Raw genomic sequence first — 12,473 nt, forward strand, 5'->3', positions numbered from 1 at the left:
TTCCCAAAGGTACTTAATGATGGCTCACAATAATGTTTCAGCCATCAGAACAAGGATAAGGAGACAAGAACCAAGGAATAAAGCAAAGAGGAGACATCTGATTTCTGTGGCAAACAGCTGAAAGGATTTTCAAGCACAAGCAGCTTTAGAAATGATCTCACAGAAGAGGCTCCGAAACAGAGAGAGACAAGGCAGTCAGGAGAATCTCAACAAGCAACTGAGACTTCAAGGCTTGCTCCGTCTGCACTGCTTCACACTTGTCTGGGTGTGTACTGTTCACACTTGTCTGGGTCTGTACTGCTCACACTTGTTTGGGTCTGTACTGTTCACACTTTGTCTGGGTCTGTACTGTTCACACTTGTCTGGGTCTGTACTGTTCACACTTGTCTGGGTCTGTACTGCTCACACTTGTTTGGGTCTGTACTGTTCACACTTTGTCTGGGTCTGTACTGTTCACACTTGTCTGGGTGTGTACTGTTCACACTTGTCTGGGTCTGTACTGCTCACACTTGTTTGGGTCTGTACTGTTCACACTTTGTCTGGGTCTGTACTGTTCACACTTGTCTGGGTGTGTACTGTTCACACTTGTCTGGGTCTGTACTGTTCACACTTGTCTGGGTCTGTACTGCTCACACTTGTTTGGGTCTGTACTGTTCACACTTTGTCTGGGTCTGTACTGTTCACACTTGTCTGGGTGTGTACTGTTCACACTTGTCTGGGTCTGTACTGCTCACACTTGTTTGGGTCTGTACTGTTCACACTTTGTCTGGGTCTGTACTGTTCACACTTGTCTGGGTGTGTACTGTTCACACTTGTCTGGGTGTGTACTGTTCACACTTGTCTGGGTGTGTACTACTCACACTTGTCTGGGTCTGTACTGTTCACACATGTCTGGGTCTGTACTGTTCACACTTTGTCTGGGTCTGTACTATTCACACTTGTCTGGGTGTGTACTGTTCACACTTGTCTGGGTGTGTACTGTTCACACTTGTCTGGGTGTGTACTACTCACACTTGTCTGGGTCTGTACTGTTCACACTTTGTCTAGGTCTGTACTGTTCACACTTGCCTGGTTCTGTACTGTTCACACTTGTCTGGGTCTGTACTGCTTCACATGTGTGAACCACTTCTGCCCCATGGACTACAAGGGGTAGAACCCTCATTTTGCAGACAAGGAAGCTGAGACAGAAAGCACAAGGGTATCGAGGACGACAAAGGTAAGAGCACACTGTACATGAACACAGCAGAACCATGTGCCAGGCACTTACTAATGTTATTTTAAAGATGAGAAAACTAGTTGAGAGAGGTGAAGTAACTTCTGCAAGGTCACACAGCTAGGACATGGGTACAGGTCTCTTGAATTCCAAAGCTAAGCTCTTTCCTCTGTGTAGCTCCCAGCCACCCTCATAAGCAAGGTTTCCCAAATTGGCCAAGAACCCCCAGGGATTCTGAAAGCCTATCCCCCGAGCCCTTCGCTGAGATCCTGATTCTGGAGCTCAGGGATGGATCCTAAGGAGCCTGAACAGGCACCCAGCTGGTTCCATAAGCAAGAAACGCTGAAACACTGACCTGCGTATAGGGGTCAGTGCAGTCACACAAACCGGAACTGCCACTACACGACCTTAGGCCATGGCCTTGGCAGGGAGAGTGAGTCTCCCCTAAAGTTCCTGGGTCCCCCCCCAATGAGGGCCATGGTTGAGTGATGCACTCTGAGACCAGGCACGCTACTCCTGGGAGCCCCATGCCTGTTTGCCAGCACATCAGAGAAAAGGTGCCGACAAGACACAGCCCTGGTCAGAGGGCTCACTCAGGACAGGTCTGGGACACATCTGCGAGGACCCCCACATCCAGCTGATGAAGCAACTGAGGCAGCGGCGGGTTAGCGTGCGTGCCCAGTCACAGATGCCTGATGCCAGCGCATCACACCGTCTGAAGGAACACCCTGTATGCAGTGCCCAGCATGGGTTTTGCTGGGGGCACACACATGGGGCAGCCAGGGTCGACACAGGAATGTTCCCACCTGCCAAGCCCTGGGCCAGGGCCCTCTGAAGAGCAGCTGTGAACATATGGCCGCTCTGCACACACCCTCTCCACAGCCCGTGCCTTCCTCACAGCATGCCACGGTTTAGGAGCTCCCATTTGCTTGTGAGACTGACTGTTGTGCCTGCTTCCACCGCCTGTAAGCCCACCAACAGTCATTCCTTATTACTATTCCTACCACCACAATTCTCCCATATTACCTGCCAAGAGCAGAGCCTGGGACACAAACAGTGTTGAATAAAAACACAAAAGCACAGAGAATAGGCCAAAGCAGTAGGAGCTGTCCCCATGGGGCTTGCGGTGAGACACAGGGACCCCAGCAGCCATGGTTTGGCTCCTGGGTGACAGGGCACCATGGGGAGTGGGGTGCATGGCCTAGTCCCAACACAGGTGACAGCACACATCTCAGCAGTGACAGACACCCAGAAATACCAGGCCTGGGTTATGCAAATGGGGGCTGGGGTGAGAAATGTGGGTTACTGACTCTGACATCAACCACATCAGCACCCTCTGGTTGGCCCAGGAGACACAAGGTATTAGCATAAAGGGCCCTTGAGAGCATCAGGCTGACAAAGGCTGCTGATTTGGTAACACGGACCATTGTGGGTCCCCCTCAGGCATAGCAGGTCAGGGGCGGGAAGTGACAACAGACTGTGCGAGAGCCAGGGACACAGAAGTGACAGCTAGCAGTGAGGAATCAAAAAGCAGCACCACCACAGACCAGTCCTAACAACACCCCACAGGACTCTGGGCTACTGGGGAAAGGCCTGATCGCCTGCCTGACACAGGGCCTGCTCAACAGGGTGTCCTAACACGCACACGTTTCAGACAAGAATAGTTCAACCAGTCTGAATGCAACAACCCCGATCCTCTGGAGAAACAAAGATGGCATTACCTTGTAAAGAAGTTACTAAATGGTCCCAATTTTTTCAATTTACTTCCCTCTGCAATTTCATCAACACAGTCCTGCTGCTGTAGGTCATGGGTTTCCTTGATGGAGCTCAAGGTGACGTCAGTAAACTGTAGGTCATCGTCATTCTCCAGGGTCACAATGGCACTGGAGCTGCTCGTGACCATGAGGTCCAGGATGTCCTCATTACTGACGGACAGGGTGGTGGACAGCTCTGTGCCGAGACTGGACACGCTGCAGACGGAGACGTCATCACTGCGATTCAGGGCTTTGGAGGTGGGGCTGTAGAGCTTCACAGAGTCATAGCCCGTCCTGGGGAACGTGGAGGACTTGCGCACACTCTGCTCCCGCTCGGCGCTGGTGGGAGCTGGTGGCGCGTAGGATGGCAGCGGGCATGCGCTCTGGCAGGCCCGCTCAGGGACTATCTCCGACTCAGACTGTTTCCTCTTCACATGGACCACGCTGCAGGGGACGGGCTCTGGGTTGCTGATCTCTAGGGTAGGGATGCCCGAGTCCACGGACTGTAGGCTGTGCTGGTCTAGAGCCCCGTGTTTCAGCTTGGACCCATACTCCGGCAGCGAGAGGGATCTGGGCGCCTTGAGATTCAAGTGTTGCAGGTTCTGAATGTGGTTTCCTGGCCGACCATCCAGGATGCCCATCAAGGCCACGCCATTTGTAGAGCTGGAAAGGTTTCCATCAGTCATCTTGGTCCAAGGAGAAACTAGGAAAAACATCAACACGGAAATTTAGGCAGTGGCTGTAAAAGCCAAAGACGCCACTCTTCCTCTGCACAGCGCGAATGTCCTGACACCCTTTAAAGAAGGGACCCTTGGAAGAAGTCCTACAGGCCCACCTTTCCATTCAGGACCACATGCTAGTTTTAACATAAACTATTGTGATGTAAAATAACAGGAAAATACACAAACAAAGGATCTGCGTAGATGATATGTAAAATATCATCTTTGCCATCCTCATCACCACCCACCAGCCACACCGCCAGCCCCAGGAGAACCCGGGCGGCAGCATGAGGACTGTGCCAGGCAGGGGCAGGTTTCTGTTTTTTCGTGTGTGTGCGTGTGTGTGTTTCTCAATGAACAGGCTGCCTCTGTTGGAAGTGTGTGAATTCATAACACACATATAGGACAAGGTTCTACTTGTTCTGAAGAAGATAAGCTGTATATGCCACGTGCAGTGAGATTACCCCAACCACGCCCACTTTAGCATGACCTCCACAAATGTTTCAGCCAGCTCACTCAGGACTTCACAGGAGGGCATGTGAAAACTGAGGCTCAGAGAGGTTAAGAAACAGGCCCAAGATCACACTGTTACTTAACGGCAGGGCTGGGATCTATGGGACTAACCCCCAAGGAGGCCATTCCTAGTGGATGAATGGCTTAGTTTGCAGTTATAAAAACCCAGGTCAGAAGGCTGGCTCAGTGAAGATGGATAAACAGTAAAGAAAAAATAAATACCACAACCCTACGATAACCGAGTGGGAAGAGTCAAAGCCGCCACTGACACACACACCCAGGGCCCTGCCAACAGTTCTCTGCTTAAGACGGGGGTGGGAAGAGGGGGTGAGAGATGCACCAGCCTGGACAGCACAGTCCCCAGAGGACTGAGGACGTGGCATATGTTATGTCACCTTCTACTGTCCTTTAAAATTTCAAAACTAAAGAGACCTGGTGCTGCATTTTAATCTGACCTATGGCCCAGCTGGTGTGGTTGAGCGTTGAACTATGAACCAGGAGGTCACAGTTTGATTCCTGGTCAAGGGCACATGCCTGGGTTGTGGGATTGATCCCCAGTAGGGGGCGTGCAGGAGGCAGCCAATCAATGATTCTCTCATCGTTCATGTTTCTCTCTCTCTCTCTCTCTCTCTCTCTCTCTCTCTCTCTCTCTCATCCGCTCTGAAATCAATATCTACACTAATAAAAGAGAAACATGCAAATTGGTGTCACTCCGCTATGCCCACCAGCCAATCAGAGCAACTATGCAAATTAACCGAACAAAGATGGCGGTTAATTTGCATACACAGGCACGGAGCGAAACTGAAGGCCCTGGCCAGAGTGAAGACTGAAGACTGAAGAGGTGGAGAAGCCAAGCCTTGCTGCGGCAGGACCAAAGGCCTTGGTCCCGGGTGCCAGAGGAAAACCGGTGCCGGCAGCCAGGGGAAGGAAGGCCTATTGCACAAATCTTCATGCAACGGGCTTCTAGTATTTTTAATAAAAATAAATCTGACCTATGGAGCAGAACAACACAGAGAACGGGACTTTGCCTGGGTTCTACTCCCAGCTCTACCATCCTGCCTCGGGAGATGAAATAAAGCACCAGGAGAAAAGCATTCACTAGGCCCCGGCCCCCAGCAGGCACTCTGCTGGCAGCTGCCATCAGCAAACAGCGAGTAGCTGAAGGTTCTGGAGCTGACAGTAACAAGGATAACCACTCTCTTTTGGGTGTCATTGCTTTTACAAAGAGCCTTCCTGCTCTCCTTCCAGAAGCCTGGCCCTCCCCTCAATGTCAACACAGCAAAAGCAAAGTCATTCGGAGCAGAAAAGGGAGGAGAGATTACTCTCCCTCCCAGAGATTGAAGGAACAAAAAAGTAGAAATATGAAGGAATAAATTGAAATGCAGCATTCAGATATAGACTGCACTGCACATAAAAGCCGGAACTGTGACCCGACGAGGAAGGAAGGAATGTCTAACTATGATGTTATACTAACTGGGTATCAACTTCTCTTGGAAGGCAGAACCATACTGTGCTACAGACAAAATGAGAGTTTAATACAAAAATGAAATTATAAAGATGTGGCACAAAATAAAGTGTCCTCCAACCCACAGAGCAAAAACTCAGTGCATCCTCCAAAAGGGTGAGAGCACCCCGCCCCACCTGGGAGCACATTCTAAATGCGCTGCGGCTCACAAGGCCTGGACTTCCTGGGCTGGAGCCCCTCCCGGGGAGGCCACAGCAAACCATCTCTGAGACGCTGCTCTGGGGAAACCCTGAAACAAGAGCAGCGTTCACGCCACGAAGACGCAGGGAGAGTCCAACGCACACAAACCGGAAAGTGCTACTTGGCTTTTCCAATTAAAAGGGAAATATGGTAAGGAACATAGTCAGCAACGTCAAAGGTAATTAGGATTATCAAAACACCATCAACACTCCAACAGTCAAACTGGCGAAAAGCCGACCCCAAGAGGAAGTCCTCAGGGGAGATGCTCAACCTTTCTGAGCCTCAACTTCCCTCCTCCCCAGCAGGAAAACGGGGCTATACCACAGAAATCCCAGGTAGCCCTGAGGATAAATGACACGAGGTTTGGTGAAAGCGCCAGCACACCACACCCTGCATCTGACACACAGCAGGTGCACAGTAAATGTGGATTTCCTCTACTTTAGCCACATTAAACTCCAGTCCCTGCCACAACATGAACTGAAATGTTGACACCAGAATGGCAGGAACGCCTCGTGCTCCGTTCTCCCCTCGGCCGCTGCGGCCACGGACAGCAGCCAGAGGGCCTCTTCTAAGGGAGACGCTGAGCCACCTTTGAGGCCTCCGCTGGTTCCAAGTCCAGTTTACTAGTAAGTTCCTTAAACCTCAGGAACAGGGTGTTAGCCTTCGGGGAAATAAACCTAAAAGGAAAGAAGTACTTCCGCTTGCAACACACTCTAAAACCCAAATCTGCAAGGGCCCAGGCTGCCTGTCCTCACACCCTCCACCTGGTGCCACCAGTGCCAGAAAGCCGACGCCGCCCTCCAGAGCACCTGCCTTTCGAGGGCGCCATGAAGGGGTGGCTGCAGAGTGCGTGCTTCCAAGACAGGCTGCAGGGGGAACTGGGGAGCCGCCAGGAGGCCAGCTGCCGATGGCCTGCCTCCAAGTCACATGTTCTCTGAAGACAGAATAAGCCTAAATTCCCTGAGCTGGCACAGGGCCCTCCCGATCCGTCCCTGCCAGCCTCCCCAGCCTCGCACTGCCACTCTCAGTTCTCTCAACACCCAGGACCGCTGCGCCGTGCCCGAGGTCCTCTCTGCCTTCAGCATCCGGAAAACCGGGAGCTGGTAACAGGTGCCACCAGGAGACACACCCGGAACATTCCAAGGCCACCTCCTCTGAGAAGCCTTCCTCACTGTGCCTGGAAGCCACAGGCCCTCCTCCTTCCCAGGCCCCTTGGGCTGCACCCCTCCTGAAACAACTGTATCTACAGCTGTCCCCACGTCTCGCTGCACAGGCTTCTAAGCGTCAGGCAGGCACAGCACTCACAGCCTCTGGACACACGGCCTGGCCAAAGGCCTGGCATGGATTAAGGATTCAAAAATCTATCTGCTGAATTAATTAGGACTAACAGCTATGTTCTCAGTGGGCAGGTTTCAGGAACAGTCCATCCAAGAAACATCTGCTGAGAGCTGAGTTATGTCCCAAAAACAAGGTAAGCAGTGGAGGTAACAAGAGGAAGAAAATCCGTCCCCTGGAGCTCTTGGCATGTGAGCGGACGACAGACACAGCAAGGAAGCGGGGACCACCCTGAGCATCACGGCTGCTGCCAGACTAGCCGGCAAGGAACCCTGTCAGCAGTCCATGGTGTTGGAAAGTAAAGCACAACTCCTCCCTCCACAGGGGTTTCCCCAAGTCCAAGCCGCTGTGGCCGAGCACACAAGCCCGGCAGCAGGGGCGACCACAGCGGGTGCGCACCCCCAGGCTCTCGGTGTCTTCTGGCACAGCCGGCACCAGCCATGGAAATGCTGGAGACAATAATGACTAGCCCTCACCTCCCGGACAAGAGGAAACACACAAGACGTCAAGGGTAAGAGGAGGAGGAAATTCAGGCAGCAAGACCGTCTGAATTTATCCGCCTGCCACAAACTGAGTCCCACAGGTTGCAAATAAGATCAGCGCCCTGAGAGACGAACACCCTGCATGCCGTGGGGGCTGCGTCTCAGGCTTAATACAAGGCAGAAAGCGGGCAGTGGCTCTGCCAGCGATTTCGAGTAAGGCTTTCGAAAGCAGTTCCATCTTGAAGCCACAGTTCAATTTTCTCCTCCTTAAAGAGCAGGACTAAGTCTTGGCCAGCTCTTCAGAAACAAAAGAAAGAGCTTATGAAGCTAAAACCAAATGACTTAGTTAAGCCCTCGGCGGGGGGTGCACTTGTGGGTGGCTTTGGGGGGAAGTGATGCTGCCCATCCACGCAGACGTCCTCTGGCTCCTCCCTGTCCACGACGCAGCCCTCCCTGTCCAGGCTCCTCTCTGGGCCCTGCAGAGGACAGCACCTGCTCAGCACGGGGACACTGCTGCCCTCCAAGGAGGTTGTGCGCACTCACCTTCACTGCCAAGTCTCCCATCAACCCAGCTCTGCCACCGGCTCCCTAGTTTCCTCTTCAGGTCAAGCGCACGGCTATCTGTGTGGCAGCTCCCGCGTGGGAGAGCCTGCTTCCCAGAGGGCTGCACAAGCACCAGCCACCATCTCCCTCCTGTCCATGCAGGTCCTGGCTCAGGCAGGAAGGTCCCTGGGAAGAAAGGCACAGGGTGTTCTAGGTCTCGGGTGCCTCGGCATTAACAATTAACAAGAGCAGCTGCCTCTGCTCAGTAAGTGTGCATTACACGTTGGGCCGTGTTCCGTGTTCACACCCGCCATCAGCATAACCCCCACAACAACCCTGTCACTACCATCCACAGACAAGACAGAGGCATGGAAGGCATATGTAATATGTAATAAAGTGGCTGTGCTGGGATCATACATACAATGGAAAAGTCAACTATAAAAATCAACTTTTATAGTTGATTTTGTAAATGTGTTGTGTTATTCTTTAGGATTTTAAAAAAATACTAAAATAAATAATTTCTTAGAAGCTCAATATATTCCTCTGGAGGGTGAATGGCAACTTTTAGGAATCTGGCACTTAACACAATGTGTAAATAAGTTCTGGTCCATCACAAACCAGGGAGAAACTGGGGTTAAACTGCTGAGGGTCCCAAAGGCTCCTTTACAACCCTAGGGAGCAGATATTGAAGTTATACTGCCCAAAGGTGGTTACGTTTAAAAGGCACAGGTGGGGACGTTTTAAATCAAGGACTCTCAATGCGTGGGGGATTCCGCACGTCCCAAAATGTTTCAGCTACATTTAGTGATTTACCAAAACCAGCCATCATACAAGTACCCATGTGATGAAGAGGCAACTGACAGGTTAGGAAGACATTCAGACCACTGAGCAAAGCCAACGTAACGTGTGATCTCAATTATTTATAAGAGAAATCATTCAGCCCGGCCGGCGTGGCTCAGTGGTTGAGCATCGACCTATGAACCAGGAGGTCACGGTTCGATTCCCGGTCAGGGCACATGCCCAGGTTGCAGGCTCGATCCCCAGTGTGGGGTGTGCAGGAGGCAGCTGATCCGTGATTCTCTCTCGTCATTGATATTTCTAGCTCTCTCCCCCTCTCCCTTCCTCTCTGAAATCAACAAAGATACATATTTTTTAAAAGATAAATCATTTACCAAACATTTACCATGACCAAGCATGCTAGCTACGATCCCATGCTCCAAGCATCACACACCTGACAAGCACAGTGAAGAACTGAGATTCAGAGAGGCTAAGGAGCTCACCCAAGTTCACACAGCACAGAAACTGGCTTCAAACCAGGCCTGACATCAAGGCCCGCATACATGGCTTGCTGCAGTGCTTAAGAACACAGGCCCTAAATTTTGTGACAATCAGTAAGCTAAACGGTTAATAGTTTCTTCTGTATGTATGTTAGCTTCAACAGAAAAGTTTTAAAAATAAAATAAAAGGGGAGAAGGGGTGGGCGCAGCAGGATCTGAAGATAGATTGGGTTGAAATCCCAGCTCCTCCATTTTGTATGACCTTAAACTCGTTTCTTAATTTTCCTACGCCTCACTTTCTATGTAGTGAAACGGGGCCAACAACAGACCCTATCTCCTCCGGCAGCTGACGGGATTAGGGGAGAAATCCACGGAAGCCCTCAGAACTGTGCCAGGCTCGAGTTAAGCTCAGAAGAGCGGCTGTGTTCTTTCCTGGGCGCCGGGATGGCCAGCCAGCTCAGCCCACTATTTTAGCAACTCATTTGCATCAGCAAGCCACCCCTCCGCACTGCCTCCGGGTGCAGCTCCTTCCTGCCACTCACACCGCTCCTCGCACTTGCTCTGCACCCCTGACCTGGCCTCCACTTCCCCACCTGTAAAATTCTAAACAGCCGGGCCCTAGAACGCTTGTGCCCGCCCTAAAACAAACCTTAACGACACAACCATTTTCCTAAAACCCTTTTACACGAGTGAATGTCTGTTTTGATGACACATCTTCTCCGAGGTCTCCAAGGTCCACCCGCAAGCACAACGCGCTGGGCAGGCATCCCCTGGGCTGAGGCTGGGACAGGAAGGTCAGATGCGCTGACCAACAGGGGAGAGACAGGCTCCAGACCAGCTGCTCTGATAAGCTGGGTGCTCACCGTTAGGCCTTGGGCAGAGCACCCGCAAGAGGAAGTGGGGGCGTGAGGGGCAGACATTCCGCCCACCGGGCAGGGGAGTGGGGCAGTGGGTGCAGGGGTGGAGACTGGAGGGGCCGAAGGAGAGAACTGCGGGCCATCGGCAGCGCCGCCAGGAGGCTGGGCCCCACTGGGAACACTGTCCGCAAACCCAGCTCAGTGCAGAGCGCAGCGCTGAGCGGGACCTGCGGGCGCCACCTCCCCACCTGCGGGGTGAGGGGAGCAGAGTCTGGGCGCCCCTCTGCCTCTCCGGCTGGTGCCTCTGCACCCCTTACTGCATCTCCTACTGTCCCCCGAGGGCTCTCATCAGGGCTGGGGGCCGGTGGAGCCAGGGTCTCCAGGGGCCAAGCACACAGGACACTAAGGCAGCTCGGCCGGGAGGGGAGGGAGGGTCAGCCCCTGCGCAGGTGAGACGGTGGGAGGAAGCCACGTCCAGGCTTGAGAGCGGGCTGGCCGCCGCCGCTGCAGGGCAAGAGGAAGTGTCCACTGCTGGGAGGAGGGCCACGCGCGCCCACTGGGAGCAGCGCCTGCAGCGCTCGGACCCCCGCGGCCGCCGTCCGGCCCGGAGCCTCCGCACGGTCACCTGCCACAGCGACGCTCCCGACGCCGCTGGTGCAAACGGTGCCCGGGCAGTTGGGAGGCAGAAATGGCTTCCCGAGGCCAGGCCCGGGTCCTGCCCCGAAACGCCAGGTGCGGGTGCGCAGGGCCGAGCTCCGCTTCCCGAGGACACAACCGAGGGGCCTCTGGGCCGGGTCCCCGAGGCGCAGGGGCTCCCGGGCCGAGGGAAGGCATCCGAGGAGGAGGGGTCGGGGCGAGGGGCAGGGGTTCCAGGAAGGAAAGGGGTCGGGGGCTCCACGGCGGAGGGTGGGAGGGTCCCGGGGGCCCCGAGGAGGAAAGGTCGCGGCGGCGGGAGGGGCGGGTCCGCGCGCCCAGCCGGGTCCACTCCGGGCCCGCGAGCCCCGCGCATCTGAGGGGGAAACTTTTCGTCAAGTTCCGGGAAAGCAGCGTGTCGGGGCGCGTCTCACCGCCGAGCGCCGCCGGGCGCCGTAATGTCCCCGGGGCCCCTCGCGCTCCCCGGCGCCGGAGGGGGTGCCCGGGCAGGACCCGGCCCCGCGCTGCCCTCGCGTCCGCCTCAGGCCGCCTCCCGCTCCGGCCCGCGCGGCAGCAGGTGGCAGCGCCCCGCGCGCCGGGCCCCTCCCCCTCCCTCCCAGCCCCGCCTCCGCCACAGCCCTCAGTACCCGAATTAGCTCGGCCGCGACGCCATCCCGGGGCCGGGGAGCCGGCACCGCAAGTCCCGCGGGACCCGCCACTTGCGCGGCGAGGACGCCAGGAGCCGGCCGGCGGCGGCCCGAGAGCAGGTGCGCGCGAGCCGCCCGGGGCCAACAGCGGAGCGCGCCCTCGCCCCGCCCCGCGCGCCCCGCCCCGCCCCGCGCGCCCCGCCCCGCCCCGCGCGCCCCGCCCCGCCCCGCGCGCCCTCGCCCCGCCCCCGCTCCCCGCCCCGCCCCGCCCCGCGCGCCCCGCCCCGCCCCGCGCGCCCTCGCCCCGCCCCGCGCGCCCTCGCCCCGCCCCGCGCGCCCCGCCCCGCCCCCTGCCGGCTGCGGCCGCTCTTCCGCCCGAGCTGCCGCCGCCGCTCCTGGAGATGGGCGCTCGCCCCGCAGCCCTTCCTCAGGCCCGCTCGCCCGTCCGCCGCGGGCCCGACCGGCGTCTCCGGCCCCTGTCCCTCCCGAGGGTCGGGCGGAGCCGCGAGGGGTGTCTGAGAGCATCTTCGTGGCCGCGGGGCCCCCGGGGACTCCCGCCTGCGGCCTCCTCACCTGGTCGGCTCCACCCGCGGCCATCTTGGAAGTGGGAAGCGGCCGGGAGGGGGAAGGGGCTCGAGCGGCGGGGACCAGGCATGGGGAGCCGAGCGGCGGAGCGCATCGATGGGCGTCCCCGCCCCCGGGCAGGTGTGCGGGGAGAGGCCCCGCCCCCACCTGGCTGGAGGCGGGAGGCCTGTGTGGGCGAACCCCGCGCCCGACCTCGGCCCGGGACCCGCG

The 12,473-nt window shown here is 56.1% G+C and overlaps 1 protein-coding gene across 11 annotated transcripts in view; it reads right to left on the bottom strand.

Annotated features, from left to right (window-relative positions):
- LOC118666255 (TBC1 domain family member 14) overlaps nucleotides 1-12,473 on the bottom strand; it is a 168,432-nt gene that overhangs the window by 64,504 nt on the left and 91,455 nt on the right. For 5 of the 11 annotated variants that reach the window (XR_004970921.1, XM_036328307.1, XM_036328289.1 and 2 more), the window contains exon 8: nucleotides 2,935-3,670. Coding sequence is in view for 10 of the 11 variants with exons in the window: in XM_036328307.1 (XP_036184200.1) it covers nucleotides 2,935-3,670 (736 nt within the window). In the remaining variant the exon portion in view is untranslated. Of the gene's footprint in view, nucleotides 1-2,934; nucleotides 3,671-8,264; nucleotides 8,451-11,465; nucleotides 11,565-11,678; nucleotides 11,836-12,251; nucleotides 12,341-12,473 lie in introns of those variants that run through there. The other 6 variants (XM_036328337.1, XM_036328347.1, XM_036328328.1 and 3 more) reach the window with 6 other exon arrangements.

The sequence above is a fragment of the Myotis myotis genome, unplaced genomic scaffold, assembly GCF_014108235.1.
Source record: "Myotis myotis isolate mMyoMyo1 unplaced genomic scaffold, mMyoMyo1.p scaffold_m19_p_1, whole genome shotgun sequence".
Taxonomy (NCBI): domain Eukaryota; kingdom Metazoa; phylum Chordata; class Mammalia; order Chiroptera; family Vespertilionidae; genus Myotis; species Myotis myotis.